This window comes from Odocoileus virginianus, chromosome 31 (assembly GCF_023699985.2).
Source record: "Odocoileus virginianus isolate 20LAN1187 ecotype Illinois chromosome 31, Ovbor_1.2, whole genome shotgun sequence".
NCBI classification, from domain to species: Eukaryota; Metazoa; Chordata; class Mammalia; order Artiodactyla; family Cervidae; genus Odocoileus; species Odocoileus virginianus.
Window position 1 is genome coordinate 2,902,060 of NC_069704.1, and position 16,567 is coordinate 2,918,626.

A 16,567-nucleotide genomic window follows, 5' to 3' on the forward strand; every position below is an offset into this window, starting at 1 on the left:
GGAATTAATGGCTTCCATCTAGCTACAGCTGGGGCAGAAACTTCGGAAAGGACCCAAATGTTCACTGATAGGGGAAGACTTAAAGTAAATGCTGCATCATTTACCCATTTTAATATTTTATAGTCACTCTAAAAGTAATGCCTGCAAATTAGTTCTGAAAATGGAGGGAGATATTTAAATGAGTAATGCACAGTATAGTTTTATATGTCCAGTATTATTTAAACCTTATAACAATACTCATGGAGAAAGATTAGAGGGAATACAGTCCACCATATGTTCTTTGATGGTGGGGTTATAGTAATTTTTGCTTTTTTCATACATTTATATTTAAAAACATTTTTTCACTTTTATATTTTAAATGTTCTCTCAACCTGTATTTACTTTTAATAGCTAGGAAAAAAAAAAAAAAACACCTCACAAATGATATAAAAATCAAAGGAAGGCTGGCTGGGTTTTGCATCTTACAGCACAAGTAGATCTTTTATAAATTCTGGTCTCTTGTTTTCCCGAAGTGTCAGCACCCTGCAGGCTGAGTTGAGCCGCGTCTTCGCCCTGCGGAAGCGGCTGGAGTGGGACGTGCTCTCGTACCAGCACCTGCGGAAGGCTCTGGAGGAGCAGATCAGCGAGATCCGGCGGCGGGAAGGTACTGGCTCCCGTGTACGTGTTTCCCCGCCGCGTTTGCGCTCGGAGGGCCGTGGCTGGGCCTGGCAGGAGTCCTCAGGCTTCAGCAGGACATGGAGCGGCCTGGGGCTCTCGTCGGGGGAGCGTTTTTTGCAGGGACAGCGTTGCTGCTACTCTCCTGGTCTGGACTCAGGTAGCTTCGGCCGGTGGCGTCCGGGGCCCAGCACGTTGCGTTAGTTCCCAGAGGGCCAGCTGCAGGACTGCTTTTGCGTTGCCGCCACTATTCTTCATCATTTGACTTCTAGCTCCAGATAACCTCGGAGCCTCGTCATCTCCTTTCTCAGATCAACAGCCCTCATTGCCCCAAACATCTGGGCCCTGCCTCCCCGGGCACCCACTGCGTAGACGCATGGGGGTGAGACTGCTGTTTCCTGCTGGAACACTGCTTTACGAACTGTTGTGACCACAAGGGGCTTGATTAGGGAGGGTCCCAGGATACCTGCCTTTCGAATTGCACCGGGAGGTGTGCCCTCCTTGCTCGGGGCAGCAGGATTTGGCCCCCTCCCCGGCTAGAACCAGGCTTCCCCGGTGGCTCAGATGGTAGAGTCTGCTTGCAGTGCAGGAGACCCAGCTTTGATCCCTGGGTTGGGAAGATCCCCTGGAGAGAAGGGAATGATAACCCACTCCAGTATTCTTTCTTGGAGAATCCTGTGGACAGAGGGGCCTGGCGGGCTACCGTCCGTAGGGTCGCAAATAGTCAGACACAACCGAAGCGACTGGGCCTGACTGTGCTGGCTAGAACCTGAGTCCTGCAGACTCTGAGTGGGTATCTTCATCCTTTCCGTCTCTAGCCTGGTGCTGGCGTGTATGCTTAAAGTCGGTGACTGTGGTGGTGGGTTTGACGTGTCCTGAGCACCTGCTGTGTATGAGGCACAGTGGCAGACCCTTAACCTCTCACCCCCGACCTGACCATCCACCCACTGGGCAGAGTGGGCGCTGACACCACGTCGCAGACGAAGAAACCCAGGTTTGAGCCAGGACATCTTCCTTTGAAGGCCAGCTCTGTAGCATTCGAAGCGTATCGGCTCCTCCCCTCGGCGCTGAGTCAGACCTTGTTGTGGACACGCTCTACTCCCTGCATAGCCTGGCCCCTCCGCCCCCGCGCCCCCGCTGAGAACGAGCTTTGCTGCAGAGAAAGCAGACCCTTCCAGGGTGACCCGAGGGTCCCCATCATAGGGGAAAACTGCCACAGGCAGTTTCTCCTCTCAGCGTGGACTCGCTGCCACGGTGGACTCTGGAGCCGGTAGAAAACACAGCAGGCGCTGTTTCTTTCCCCTGAGTTCTGCCCTTGAGAATTGCATCTGAGTTTTCTGTACTTTCACCTAAAAAGAATCACTCCCTCATTTAAACTGAAAAATCACCATTTACTTGTGCCACTCAGAATGGTCTGCAGACACAACTTTTGATACGCAAATTACAATTCAGAATTGGCTACAGGGAAAGCCTACGGCCCGGCCCATGATGAAAGCGTACACTGAGATATCAGCCCGTAGAGACCGAAGAAGATGACTCCTGCCCCAGAAGTGGGGGGCTGAGCTCCCTAGGCGCGCTCCCGCCCCCTCCCACCCCCTCACCCAACTCAGAGTGCCTTAGATGGGCCGCACTGGGATGGGTCTGGGAACGATCTTCTTCTGATGTTCTGTTTTCTCCTCCTTTCTTTCTTTCTTTTTTTTTGGTGCAGAAGAAACATTTTCATTTTATAGTGATCAAACATCTTACCTGAGTATTTGCCTTGAAGAACACAGTCGGCTTCAAGTGGAACATTTTTCTCACGAAGAGCTTAAGAAAAAGGTACTGACTATTAACTTGGAGTGCTCCGTTAGTTATTCGTTGTCTCTCGAGCTCCTGATCAGAGGTGTCAGGTTCTGAAAGCCTTTCTCACTGTCTCTGTGGGCTCTCGCCCTGTGTGTCTTTGTTCTCTCTGTGTCCATTCCCTGGAGATGCCCCCCCCTGCGTCTGATGCACTCTTTCTCAGGCTTGAAGACCCCCACCCAGGCCCCAGCTCCTCCAGGAAGCACCCTGTCCCCCCTAGAATTAGCCCTCTTTCCCCCTGGTCATATTCCTCTCTTCTTGTGCCTGATTTCATTGATTTCCTTGCTATACTGATCTATAATTATCTGATTATTCTTCTATATCTCCAGTAGGTCATGAACACCTTAAAGTGAGTGTATCTTATTTATTTCTGATTTCCCAGTGCTTGCCTGCCACATATAGTGGGAGTTAATAGATGCTTTTTGAAAGAATAAAGGTTCAGGTTTGGTCAATAAATCTTTTCTAAAACTTGGAAAGGTTTTTCAATCTGTTGATCATTGGTGTGGTTAGGGTGGTTGAGTATTTCAAGGCTCTCGAGCCATTGATAAGAAGAGGCAGTGTGAACTCAGAGGACACTTGGTTTATTATAGAACGATCATCCGTGTATGACAGGTTCGGTTTCTGTCTTGGAATAAGCCGCGTCCTGGTGGAGCAGACGGACCTGTGTACCAGCCGTGGCTGTGACCGGCGGGGCTGCGAGGTGTGGGAGCAGCAGGGGAAGAGAGGTCGTCTTTCTGGAGGGGCGCAGGGGGGTGGGGGAGGCACTTCCCGGGACCAGAGGAAGCTTCTCAACAGAGAGAAGACCTGAAGTGGGTTTTGGGCAATGAGTAGCAGTTTATTTAATTAGAAAACTCAGCAGAGGGGGAGAGGAAAAAACAGCAGATATAAGGTAGAGAAAAAATAAAAAGGAGAAGTGTAGACGTTTAGGCATGCTCGGAGGAACGCAGCAAGAAGCGCTGCGGCGTCTGTTAGTGTTCTGGGGGTGAAGAAGCTAGAGATGCTAGTAGCCACGGCTGGTCCCCACTGTGGCTGTGTCGAGGGCGGGAGCCCGTTTCCTTGGCTGGCACTCCGTGAATGTTTGCAGGGTCAGACTGTTCTGTGCTTCCCTCTGTAGCCTCTCTTGTCGGGGGAGGGGGTCTGAGTGGTGTTACGTTTGGGTGCAGGGGACCCCGGCTCTGTGTGGTGAGGCGGGATTTCCTTCTCATTTCAGGGGCGCATGATTACCCTTGAAGGGGGGTTTGGAGAGTCACTGGCCACTGGGGTTTTGAAGCTTGCAGGAAATAAAGGTGGCGTCTGATCAGCTGCTTGTGTGCCTGGCCTTGGAGACCTGCGCCTTAAGGACGGGCCTTGGCCCGGGAGTCCAGGCCTGGCGCTGCCGTGGGCGGGCAGCTGCTCTAGCCCACTTGGCCTGGCACTACGGCCAGTGTTGTATGTCACTACGTTCTCCAGGAACCCCAGCTCTGGGACCTCGGGCAGCGAGCTGCTTTGTGTTTTGGAGTTTTCCTTGTCAGATGGGGACAGTCATACTGGCCTATGCACCTCCTGGGGATTTTTGTAAGGAATGATTGACTAAAGCTCGTGGGAGTGTTTCAGTTGCCGTGAATCGCTTTGGAACTGAAGACTGTTGTTATTCTGGACAGTGCTAGATAGGCACAGAAAGAGGAAGGTGGAGGCTGTAGAATAAGCCTCCGACACAGCCTCAGAAGTGTCAGTCTTGGGGATTTTCCTCCAGAGGCTCTCAGGTCCAAGACAGGGGTCCTATACCCTGTCATGGATGGAGCACTTAGACTGCGCCGAGGGCTTTAGTGCGCTGTGACTGTGATCACCTTCAGCTCTCTGGTAACCCATTCTGCAGATGTGGAAATGGGGGCTTAGACCAGGCAGCTCGCCCAGGACCTCTGGGGCTAGAACAGAGAAATGTGGGTGTTTTTCTTACTGCACCTGGGGGAGCCTGAAGCCTGGACTCAGGCTGCCTGGTTCTTCGTGACTGTGATGCTGGGAGGTCTGCTCAGTAAGCGTGGCCCCAAGAGGCAGAAGTGTGCCTGTGGGTAGCCGGGCCTCTCCTGCTCTGATCTCCCAGGTTGGCGACCTCATCCAGCTGGTGAAGGAGCTGTACACGGACAACCAGCACCTGAAGAAAACCATTTTTGATCTCTCCTGCGTGGGTTTCCCCGGAGACGACAAGCCTGAGTCAGTAGCTCAAACAAAGGTAAGAAGGAGCATTCTCACCATCATGAGCTCATCACAAAGAGTAACAGCCCTGCACATGTATCAAGGCTGAATCTGTTCTGGGGGGGTCTCTGTGGAAATTCCCTTTGCTGTGGATGGGCTTTGGAGGCCTTCGTAGGTCAACAGGTCTGCCCGCACGTTTCCGCAAGTTTAAGTCATTTCTGGGAGGACGTGCTTGATGTTTTGTGATGCCCGCACTTCAGCCCTGGCCCTGGAATCTGGGCTGCAGGTGGCATCTCTGGAGGACTGGTATGGTCTCAGGGGTTGGAGAGTTGTCCCATCTCCCAGTCACTTGGGTAGTGTAGATGGAGCCTTAACGAACCCATTTCCTTGGAAAAACAAACGAGTAGACACTCTTTCCATTTCCCTCCCGAGTTTACCCCCGAATCTCGCCTTCTTACCGCCACGCATCGTCTCCCGGCCTTGGCCAGGCGCGTGTTCTTTCTTCCCACACTTACCCAGGACCCCCACACCCTGCCCCTGCGGAGGACCCGATAAGGAGTAGACAGTCGGTGTCCCCTGAGCCTATATGTCCAGCTTCCTGCCTCTGGAAGTTCTCTCCTGGTGGCATCTGAGAGTCTGAGAGGGCCAGGGAAGGTTGAATCCTGGCGTCTGCACTGCAGAGCATGTGGTTCCTGGGCCTGCGTGCCCCCTGAGGGTGCGGCCCACCCTGGCAGTCACTTGGGAAGTGCCCGCCCCGGGGAGCAGAGGGAGAGCCTGTGGTTCCTGGGCCTGCGTGCCCCCTGAGGGTGCGGCCCACCCCGGCAGTCACTTGGGAAGTGCCCGCCCCGGGGAAGCAGAGGGGGAGCCTGTGGTTCCTGGGCCTGCGAGCCCCCTGAGGATGCGGCCCACCCTGGCAGTCACTTGGGAAGTGCCCGCCCCGGGGAGCAGAGGGAGAGCCTGTGGTTCCTGGGCCTGCGTGCCCCCTGAGGGTGCGGCCCATCCCGGCAGTCACTTGGGAAGTGCCCGCCCCGGGGAAGCAGAGGGAGAGCCTGTGGTTCCCGGCCTGCGTGCCCCCTGAGGGTGCGGGCTATCCTGGCAGCTGCCCTGGGGAAGCAGAGGGAAAAGCCTCTTTGCCCCGTTGACTCTGACCCTGTCGTCGTCTCTGACGTATCGTGTCTGCTTTCCTCAGTGCTTGGCCTGGCCACACGGTGTGGGGAGGTGGGTCCTGCTGTGACTCAGGAGGAGCTTGCTGTTTCCTGAGTCCCGGCCTGGCCTTCTGCTCCCCCGGAGGTGCCTTGCCCAGGCTGGTGTTCGGCTAGTTAGTTTCAGAAGACTGGACCTGTCCTCCCCACGAAGTGCACCAGGCCTCTTGCGCTGGATGCCCCAGACTCTTCCTGGTTGGCTTTGTCTGGAACACGGCCCGGTGTGCCAGGCAGAGGGAGAGCTCGCTGCCACGGCATTTCCAGGGAAAGATGTGTCAGCCTGAAGTGGTGTCCTCCTGCCTTCAAAGTGGGAGACACTCAGGTGTGTATGCTGCACTCTGCCCATCTGCTCCCTTGGAGATACAGAATATTATTGATCTTAGTCTCCAGGGCTCCAGATAATTTTGAGAAGCAAAAATATCTGCGGTTCATTTAGGGAGAGACAAGTCTCTTGGCTTGTTTTCTCCAAGGCGGCATTTTTAATAAACCACCCATTCTTCACCTGCTTCATTTGAGTTGCAAATGGCAAGAGTGTGTTTGTTCATTTGCTCTTTGAAAGAAACCTGCTAAATGTCCTCTCATGTCCTCTGGAGGACAGCGAGTTTTTCCTCCTCCCATCCTGAGGTCTAAATAGCAGCCAGTTCAGACCTGAATCATTTGTCAGGTTGCACGGCAATTTGATGTTCCCTATGAGTGGCCGAGTCCTCTGCCACACAAGCCCCCGTCTTCCCCCGGCATGCGATGGGAAGATCCGCACGGGAAGGGCGGCGTTCCCACAGGCATCCTGAGCTGAGGAAGGGGAGGCTGTGAGGGGCGAGGGGAGGCTGCTGTTCCCTGGGAGGGCGCGTGGCTCCCCTTTGATGAGCGACACGGCAGACAAACGGGAAACGCCCACATGGGCCACAGCCTCGTTGGGGCAGCGGGCTTGTGAAGCGGGGACTGCACCGCTCCAGCTCTCCGGGAGCCTACGAATCAGAAAAGGAAAAAAAAAGAGACAGCAAATATATTGGGTAATTTTAAATATACTCAGTGTTTTTTTCCTCCAGTGTTTAATTAACCCACAGCATTGCCTAAATTTGGAAAATATAGAACCCCTAACACTGGCCCTTTGAAATACGCACAGCCAGTTCTCATCCTGGAGCCTCTCCTCCTCCCCGTGGGTGTGTCATGAGGACACAGCGCTCCCACGGCCCTGTTGCCGCGTCTTTCCCATGGCTGCTATGTTACCACATCCAACTCCATCTTGGGGGTGCCCTGAATCTAACTCACTGCCTCGCGATTGTCGGGCGTGGAGATTATTTCCAGGGATTCACTGTTTTAAATTACCTGATGAATGTCTTTGGACACAAATCATTTTCTGGGCTTGCGCTTCTTTTTTTCCTCTTAGACTGTGTTCCCGGATGAGTAATTACTAGGTCAAAAGTACACATACAGATATGTGTGTGTGTGTGTGTGTGTGTGTGTGTGTGTATACATATATATATATATATATAAGCCTATAATTTATTTTCATATTGCGCACCCTCCCCCCACACAACTTAACTTGACAAAGGCTCTAAAGAGCGGGGGCCCTTGATTGAGTTTGCCAGGTGTGTCTTTAGCACGGAGGCCCTGGGCTGGATCCCCCGCGCTGGGCACACAGTACCCATCCCTGCATGTGGGCAGGTCACAGAAAAACCAGCCAAACTAACAGAAAGCCAAGAGCAGGCATCCTTGTGTTTTAAAGCATATTGAAAAATAAAAAAAGCCTTTCATGGGCTTGCTCCAATTTCCCCGTATTTTTTTACGACTACAGTTTATGTATTATAGGAGGTGTGGTTGCGAATGGACACGCAGGAGGGATTTGAACGGACTGCAGTCAGGGTGGCGAGCACTGCCAGCCAGGGCCGTGTGACACGCAGCTGTCACCTCTGGGGGACAGATCACGCGTGCGGGCACTCGGGAAAGGCTGGCCGCTGTCGTTATTTACTTAACGTTGTCATTTTTTGGGGATGGTTAGAAAACGAAGGGGTTTTTTTTGGCATGGAGAGGAAGCATGGATTAGGGGCATAATTTAATTGAAGACACAGGTGTAAGGCTGTCATCTTGAGTAAGAAGCAGACCTGGTGTGACCGCAGAGGACAGAGGCGGCGCTCAGAAGGAGAAGGTGCTTGTTAACATCTGTTATTAGCAACAGAGTAGAATCTGGTTTGTCAGAAGCAGATTGAATTTCATCGAAAGGAGGACGCGTCTAACAATTTGACTTCCTGAGTTGTTACGAGTTGTAGCCGACTTATGAAGCCCTTGGCACAGTGCCTGGCATGCGGTAGGCAGTCAATATGTAAAACACAGCTATTTCAGCGTTACTTTTTTAGGAAACTGGTGTGCCGAGTTGGAACTCCAGCCCTTCTCTGACTCTGTTCCGTGTTGTGTTAGCAACACCACAGGGCAAGTGCTTCTGAAGTTTCCCGTGCCTGTGAATTTCCTGGGGACCTTGTTAACGTGAGGGTTCTGGCCCACTTGGCCTGGCACGGGGCCCAAAGCCTGCATTTCTCAGGAGCTTCTGTTGCTCCAAAGAACACACTTGAGCAGCAAGACCAGAATTCAATCACCCAAACTTTTTCTTTCCAGCTCTTCGTTTTGGGGGAAAAAAAAATTTTTTTTTATTCATTTGTTTGTCCTTTTACAGTGTTTCCTGAGCGCTGGGTGCTGGGGTCAGAACTGAACGCAGACATGGCCCTTGCCCATGGTGAACGTGATGCTGGGAAGCAGATCTGGGGGAGGGCCTGGGGGAGCCCGGGATGGGGCCCGCCTCCTCTTCTGAGGTCAAGAGAGCTTCTCTCTGAAAGGACAAAGGGCGTATGCAGAGGCCCAAGAAGGAATAGCCCAAGAGGTGGGGGCAGATCCAGGCCATGCGTTTGCTCAGGAGAGATGTCTAGGGAGGGCCTGCTGATTTGTGTCAGATGCTCGAGCAGACAAGAATTCTCCAGGCAGGAATACTAGAGTGGGTTGCCTTTCCCTTCTCCAGGGGATCTTCCTGACCCAGGGATCGAACCCAGGGCTCCTGCCTTGCAGGGAGATGCTTAACCATCTGAGCCACACATGTGAGATCTGATCCTGGGAAGTTTTCTATAAAAGACTTTCTGAAGTCACTTTGCTTTGTTTTTCCTTCCTCCAAAACAAGGGTTTCCCTTAGAAAGAAGATCAGGAAAGTTTGAGTTGGGCTGGGAAAACTATGGGGTGATGGACTCAGTGTTAAGAATTCCTGAGTCACAGGACGGAGACAGAACCTTCCGTGCACATGTGCAGCTTGGCAGCGGGTGGCTGAGGCTCAACTCGTGGTCTTAACGCCACGGTGAAAGCGCACTCCTCCTTGGGGGAGATGAGCTTTAGTGCTTTAGTTTTTGAAGTGGTGTTGGCCACCTCCCCTCTCACTTTTTCTCTGGATGATCTGAGTGTCTCATGACTAAAATTTTTGCTCCTGCAGAGAGCTGGGATCTGGCCCCACTGACAACTGCTGTCCCTTCTGTAGAGTGCAGACTGCAGAAGCTTTGGGATTTACACTGCTTTAGTGCAGGGGATTTAGGCCGTCTTTCTAAATAACTCTCCTTCATTTTCAAAAGCAGAAAGTTACTGTCAGGCAGGCTTGATACTCTACTCATTAGCCATGAGGACTTCTTTGTCAGCAAAATGACCGTGTGGCTGAGACTGTCCACCTTAGATGCATGACTGTCCTGAAAGAGGTTTAGCCCCTGTGCTAAACAGGGGAAGGTTTGCAGAAATCAGGGCCACCATAAATTTCATTTACTGCTTTTGTGCTGTTGGATGTTTTCAATTCCATCAATAGCTATTTTCCAAAATCTGGTTACTTTTCTATAATCTGAAAGCGAATTCAGCAACTGCAGAGATGGGAACAGCACATTGGACAGCACACTCAGTTTCCAGTCGGTCAGGAAGACTGTGCAAGGGCAGAGGGAAGCGCTTTCCTTATTTCTCAGGGAATTTGTCTTTAAATTATGCCTGATTCCAGGCAGCTGTGTGTGATTTGCCAGAACTAGCAACTCTGTTTGGCTAATTTTTATTTCTTGGCTTTGGCATTTGTCTGTGCCTCTTTTTTCGGTTTTTGGTTTTTTTTTTTTTTGTTCGTTCTGCATCTTTTAAAAAAAGACATCACCAACTTCTTCATACATATTCATGCTGCACACATTTTTGGGTTGCGTTTTCACACCATTCCATGCTCCATGTAGCTTCTGGCTAGCAAGGAGGACGAGGACTCAACCAGAACTGGAGAGGAGGACGAGAATAATTTGCTGAGTGACGAGTGTCTGGAGCAGAGTCACAAGGTAGGAACGCCTGCCCCCTCTGCCCAAGCCCATCTCCGGTCTGGAACGCCTGCCCCTCTCTGCCCAAGCCCGTCTCCGGTCTGGAACGCCTGCCCCCTCTGCCCAAGTCCGTCTCCGGTCTGGAACGCCTGCCCCTCTCTGCCCAAGCCCGTCTCCCGTCTGGAACGACTGCCCCCCTCTGCCCAAGCCCATCTCCGGTCTGGAACGCCTGCCCCCTCTGCCCAAGCCCGTCTCCAGTCTGGAACGCCTGCCCCTCTCTGCCCAAGCCCGTCTCCCGTCTGGAACGCCTGCCCCTCTCTGCCCAAGCCCGTCTCCCATCTGGAACGCGGCCGACGGGCCTGCTGCTCCTCCGCCTGCGTGCAGTGCCTGCCGTGAGCCTGTGGGCAGCACCGAGAGGAGCTCTGTCCCTCTTAGAAGCTGCAGGTGCGGTGGGAGAGACACTCGGGAGACAGGAGAGCAGACATGCAGTTGCAAATAAAAAATGGGGCTCTTAGAGGATTAGAATGGGTCTTAGACACTGGGCCTGCACAGCTCTTTAGAACTCTAACCCAACCCATTCATTTTATGCATTGGAATCGGAGGCCTGGGAGAGGAGATGGTTCATCTGGGGCTCAGAGTAGGTCAGTGACACAGTCGGGACCCGTGCCCTTGTCTCGGGGATGACCGTGAACCCTCAGATCATTTGCTTGTGGTGTAAGGAGCCACCGATAGAACCAGACTTTCCTTCCCGGGGCCCGTCTGCAAGCTCCTGATCTGAAACCCAGCTTAGTGCTGCCTGGGCGTTGTTAAGAGTTTTGCTCCAGGCATGTCGAGACCGAACGTTTGGAGCAAATGTTCTCCCAGGTTGAAAGAAGTGGGAGACTGGCATGTGGTAGGGGTTAGGAGGCCGCAGATTTGACGTTTGTGGCTTTCAGGGTATTCAGGTTCGTGGAGTCATGAAGGCGAGATCATCCTCGTGAGAGTTTTGGAGAGCGAAGCAGTTAAAAGTCGGGGCTCTGGAATCAAATGTGATTTTGTCTTGATCACTACCTCTGTGACTTTGGTTACTCCTAGCTTAACCCCTAAGCCTGTGTTTCCCCATCAATGAAGATAATAATACTCCCTTGTTAGAACTGTTGTGATGTTTAAATAGTAGGTATGTACTAATTGCTCAGTGAATGGCAGCAACTGCTCTTTTTATTATTCTAGACTTTTCCTTCTGTGGAGCTTGCTTCCTTCTGATGGATTTAATAACTAGATCGGTGGCAAACAAGACCCTATAAATAACAGCTCATTTGTGTGGGTCTTGTCTTCCGTTTAAAAACCTTAAGCATTTTACACATGTGGAGAGAGGGGTGTGGTGGCCACTGTGTATATTACCAGCAGTAATGAAGCCATGGGGAGTTATTTATAGACTGGTGGAAGAAAGTTACTGCTCTGGAAATGGGGAGGAAGAATGCTAATTGCAGCACCTCAAGGCATGCCCAGCACAGGCTTTAACTAGATGCTTCCTTGGCTCCACTCCTCCGGGACCCTCAGTGACCCAAGGAGGCGGGTCTGTAAACATCTCATCTCCATGGGAATTAGGAGCTCTCCATGGTCCTGATGAGACAAATCAAAGTCACGATAATTAGGATGTGTCTGTAAAGAGGCTGGCTTTCTGATATATAATGAGGAAGATACATTGCAAGAGGTGTATAATAAATGTCCACAGCATTGTGGATGGCAATTAACGACATTCCGGATTCTCCTTAGAAGGGAAATGTAGAAAGTAGGCCGTGGGGTGGGGACACACAGCTAGATCGGGTGGGACTCCACGGCACGAACTGAAGTGGGCCGGCCATCCCGTTTTGTTCTCGTCGCTGCCTTGGCAGGTGGCGTCACTGTGCCCATTTGTGGATGAGGAGACTGAGGATGTGGAGGAGTAAGCGTCTCTGCGCCGAGGGCGGGGGGAATGCGTGTGGACCGCAGGCCTGCACCCCCATCCCTCATTTTCTCCCGGGTGTTTGTACTCGCTCATCACCACCTGTCTCCATCCTTTCTCTGCCCACCCCCTGCCCCTCCTCTGTGTCCATTATCTGACCAGATACTTTGATTTGCAGACTATGGAGGACAGTTCCAAAGGGGGCTGCAGAAATGGATATTTAAGGCACGCAGATTCCAGTATCTTAGACTACAACGGAGCGCACACATCCGGCGGCCCTGGCGACCAGGGTCTGGAAGAAGGCGAGCTCGTGAGCCTGCTCACCCCGCTCTTCGGCGAGAAGGCTGTGTGGTTCCTGGAATCCAGGTAGACATGGGGCCCAGGCGGTGCGCTGTCTGCGGTTAGAGGGGAGGAAAGCTCATTCTGTTAAATGGCTTCAGATGGTGGTGCTCTGCAGTCTACCTGAGAGAGCTCCTGAAATGGCTCGGAAGGAACCTTGCCAGTCATGCAATTAAGTAATTAGTCTGCGTGCTCGTGGCTGCAAGGGGAGTGCACTCAGCAGAGCCACATGCACGCCCAGCACGAAGAGCTGAGACAGGACCCTTCAGAGGCGTTCCCGGGAGCTCGGGAAGGGCTGCCTGGCTGTCTGCGGGAGGGCTCGGCCCTCCCGAAAGCCCTCGCAGTTTCTCCAGCAGCCTCGCCACGGCCACTGTAGCTGCCACTCTGCTGTTTTACGTGGAGCTTGAACCACAGTTCCCTTCTCATCATATCTTCTGGGAATTGTTCCTATACGAGGAAACACTCCAGGGTGTTTTCCTGAAAACAAAAAAGAAGTCTTCGGTACACATGTATTATCAAATTAGTCCTTTAGGAGCGAATTCCCCTCCTGCCCATTCTTTCCACTCCACTGTAGCAGCTGCTCTGGGCTTTGGAGCCCGAGGGGGCTGGGCCTTCCTCTCTCAGCCCCTCCATTTCTCCGACCGCCTCTTGGGGTTGCCGTGAGGCGCGGGGAAATGCTGTTCAGGAGAACAGCTGGAGTGTGACGGGGGTTCAGTGGAGGCTTTGTCCTCCAGCGCAGGCAGCCCGACGGGGCTGGGGCCACGCCCAGCACTGCGGGCCTGACCGGGAGCCTGGTGGTGCTCACGTCCGTGGTGGGCTCAGCCTGGCGGGCGCCTGTCCAGTTGGAAAGATGGCAGTGTTCCGTGGGCTCCGCGAGGCGACCTCCCCAGCCCCTGACATCTGCTGAACATTTTTCTAGCATGAGTCCTCTAGGGCAGCGGTCCCCAACCTTTTTGGCATCAAGGACTGGTTTCGTGGAAGACAGTTTTTCCACGGATTGGGGTAGGGGCCTGGTTTGGGGATGATTCAAGCGCATTCCGTTTATTGTGCACTTTATTTCCATTATTGTTACATCAGCTCCACCTCCGATCATCAGGCATTAGATTTTGGAGCTTGGGGTCCCCTGCTCTGGAGGGACATTCCCAGTGGCTATTCTGGTATATTATCACAGGGAGTTAGGCAACCATAAATGAGGAATGGAGGGTTTCCCCAGCATCAGCCGCTCCTGTGTTAAGAATTAGAAGATGCAGCTTGCTCTCTCTGAGGAGGACCTGGGAAGGCACGTGGGTGACATGAGCTGGGAAGCGTGACGGACGGTGGGGGTGCGGGGAGTCAGGGCCTGTGTGCTCCCTCCTGGCACGTCGGAGCTTTTCCGCCCCGAATCCTTGTTGTCATGAGAGCACGTGGGCTCAGAGTTTCCATCAGTAAAAGCCCCAAATTTGTATTCCCAACCTCCCGATGTTTGAAAATTTAGACTTCAGTTTTAAAGAGAGTGCTTTGTGGACTCTGACTCTTTTGAAAACTTAGGTGTGATTGTGTTTCTTCTGAGCTTAAACCCTCTCGTGGGTCCTGTCGCCTCTGGGGTGAGCGTGGCGCCTCTCTGTCTTCTCCGCGCCCGCTCTTGCTCACACGGGTCTCTCTGTCCCGGTCATCCCGGCCTGTCCCCCCTCGGGCCTTTGCAGCGCTGTTCCCTCCTCCTGCAGCGCTCTTTTCCAGGACGTGGCCGTGTCTCAGCTCCGCAGAGAGGCCTCTCCTGCCCCCTCTGTCTAACGAGAATCCCCGCGTCTCGCTCGGTCTGGGGCTGGCCCCCCCGCCTCCCTGACCAGCCCTCCTTCCGTGTACTTCTCCTTGCTGTGCGCTGTCCTATTTCGTCATCAGTGTCTGTGTGACTGTCTGTCTCCAGTGAAGCGTCAGCGTCATGGTTCTCTCTTTTGATTAATGCATCGTCGGCTACACTGGGCCTCCGCGGCTGCGCCTGGGCTTTCTCCAGCTGCAGGGAGCGGGGCCCCTCCCTCGGTGCGGTGTGCGGGCTTCTCGCCGCGGGCCTTCTTGCTGCAGAGCGCGGGCTCGCCGGCACGTGGGCTGCGCTGGCTGTGGCTCACGGGCTTAGTTGCCCTGCGGCATGTGGTATCTTCGTTCCCGGACCAGGGATTGAACCCATGTCCCCTGCATTGGCAAGCTGATTCTTTACCACTGGACCACCAAGGAAGTCCCAGCGCCATGGTTCTTTTACACCGTGCGTTTCCCGGCTTTACTTGACAGATGGGAGGGGCTCGATGAATATTTGCATGAATGTCCTGACAACTAGAAGCTCAGCATCAAAGCAGAAGGTTTACGTTTAGAGAAGGAGAAAGAGCGCAGTGCCTCTTTGGAGTCAGAGAGGCCTGAGTCCGTAGTCTCGGTCTGCCACTTCTGCTTGGAGATCTTGAATCTTCATCTGTAAAATGGGGTTAGTAATCCATCATAGTCTTCCGGTGAGGACTCAGGGTACTGAGTGTATTTAAAGGATCTGGCACTCGGTAAATGCTTAGTGGATGTCAGTCCTTTGCCCTTATGCCTTCTGCGTGGCAGAGAGGCTCAGGGTAAATAAACAGCAGTTGGGCCTCTGACAGGACCCTCGAACTGAACCATCAGAAAGGTCCTGATTGTGGCGACAGCTTAATGAATCTGCTGTTCCGATTTCTAGCAGAGCAGCACTTGAAATGTTTTATTTAACAGCACTACCGCTTTAGTATATTATAATGGCCTCTTTCACCACCTTTTACTACCCATTTGTAAGTCTTTCTTTCCTGGATTTTATTGTGTGTTGTTTAGTTGTGAGTAATGGTCCTCCTCTGGCTAGCTCAGTAGCAATTGTCATTATTTTTAATCTATATTAAGGGAAGGAGAGGAAAGGAAACTTTAGTTTAACATGCTTGAAATACCAGAAATATTTTTGAAGCCTGGGTTTACTGAATTTTAAGATGGTTGGTGTCGTCTAGATGACTCCATATTAGAAGTGAAAAATGTACCACCCATTTTAATTCTGTTTTCCATACTTTTAGTTGTTGCCCTATTTCAGCATGCTGTTAACTGTTTAACTTGAATTGAATTGACTCTGCCGCAGAGCTGGGTGTTAGGAATCCAGCCGTCGCTTCTGCCCCTAGAGGGCCCAGTGGGAAGGTAACGCAGGGGTACCTGTCACTTCCAGTGGTAGTGAAGATCCAGAGGAAGCGGGGGCCAAAGCCCGTTAAAGGACTTGGCAGCTGCGGTCTGTCCGGCGGGTATTTTGAAACGAGGAGACACCGCAGCAACCGGAAGGATCTGGTCCTGCTGGGACGTCACCTGTGCCCTGCGCTCTCCTGACCGCACCCTCCTATCCTGACCACATCATCCGTTTCTGTCTGGCCCCCTCCCTCATTGCTTCCCCCACCTTCCTGTCCTTCTTTATTTTTTTTCATAATTTTCTGCCTCTGTTGCTTAAGCTCCTTTCATTTTTATGAATCTTGTTTCCTCCCTTTGTTTTTCAGACGATGGAGACGTGCTTCTTTTAAGTCTTCAGACCGCTTTGGCGTCTCTGTCTCCTTGCGCGAGAGCGCTGCCCTGCCGCCTGCCGGCGGTCTCTCCTGGCGGCGAGCCGTGTCTGCAGGAGCCCGCGGTCTCTCCTGGCGGCGGCCCGTGTCTGCGTCCGCGGCCCGCCTGCCCTCCTGCGCGCGCTGGCTCCTCCCCGTGCGGTGGTTTTGAAGTTGCGGCCGTGTCTGCAGGAGCGGCCCGCCTGCGTCCGCAGTCCGCGGTCTCTCCTGGCGGCGGCCCGTGTCTGCGTCCGCGGCCCGCCTACCCTCCTGTGCGCGCTGGCTCCTCCCCTTGCGGTGGTTTTGAAGTCGCCTTGACTTGTCTCTCTAGGTCTTGCTTTGGGGGCTTGAAGTTTGCGTGACTCTCCTTCCGGCCGTGGGGGTTAAACGTCTTCTGTGGGTGCCTGCCCTTCGGGCCCCTCCTCTGCTTCTGACCTGTGGACGCGGACGTGTCTCGCCGATTTGAGTCCTGTGCTGCGCCTGGAACGTGTTCTGTCTCGTCTGCTTTGCTGTCGTTTGCACATGTTCGGTCGCGGAGTCGTGTTCAACTCTTGGGCCCCCAGGGACTGTGACCCCCCAGACTCC

At 53.1% G+C, this 16,567-nt stretch overlaps 1 protein-coding gene across 5 annotated transcripts in view; it reads left to right on the forward strand.

Annotated features, from left to right (window-relative positions):
- The window catches only part of CDK5RAP2 (CDK5 regulatory subunit associated protein 2), a 174,806-nt gene that overhangs the window by 96,681 nt on the left and 61,558 nt on the right, over positions 1–16,567 (forward strand). For all 5 annotated transcript variants that reach the window (XR_011484910.1, XM_020905641.2, XM_070459194.1 and 2 more), the window contains 5 exons: positions 513–643; positions 2,363–2,472; positions 4,574–4,702; positions 10,094–10,189; positions 12,271–12,458. Coding sequence is in view for 4 of the 5 variants with exons in the window: in XM_020905641.2 (XP_020761300.2) it covers positions 513–643; positions 2,363–2,472; positions 4,574–4,702; positions 10,094–10,189; positions 12,271–12,458 (654 nt within the window). In the remaining variant the exon portion in view is untranslated. The remainder of the gene's footprint in view (positions 1–512; positions 644–2,362; positions 2,473–4,573; positions 4,703–10,093; positions 10,190–12,270; positions 12,459–16,567) is intronic.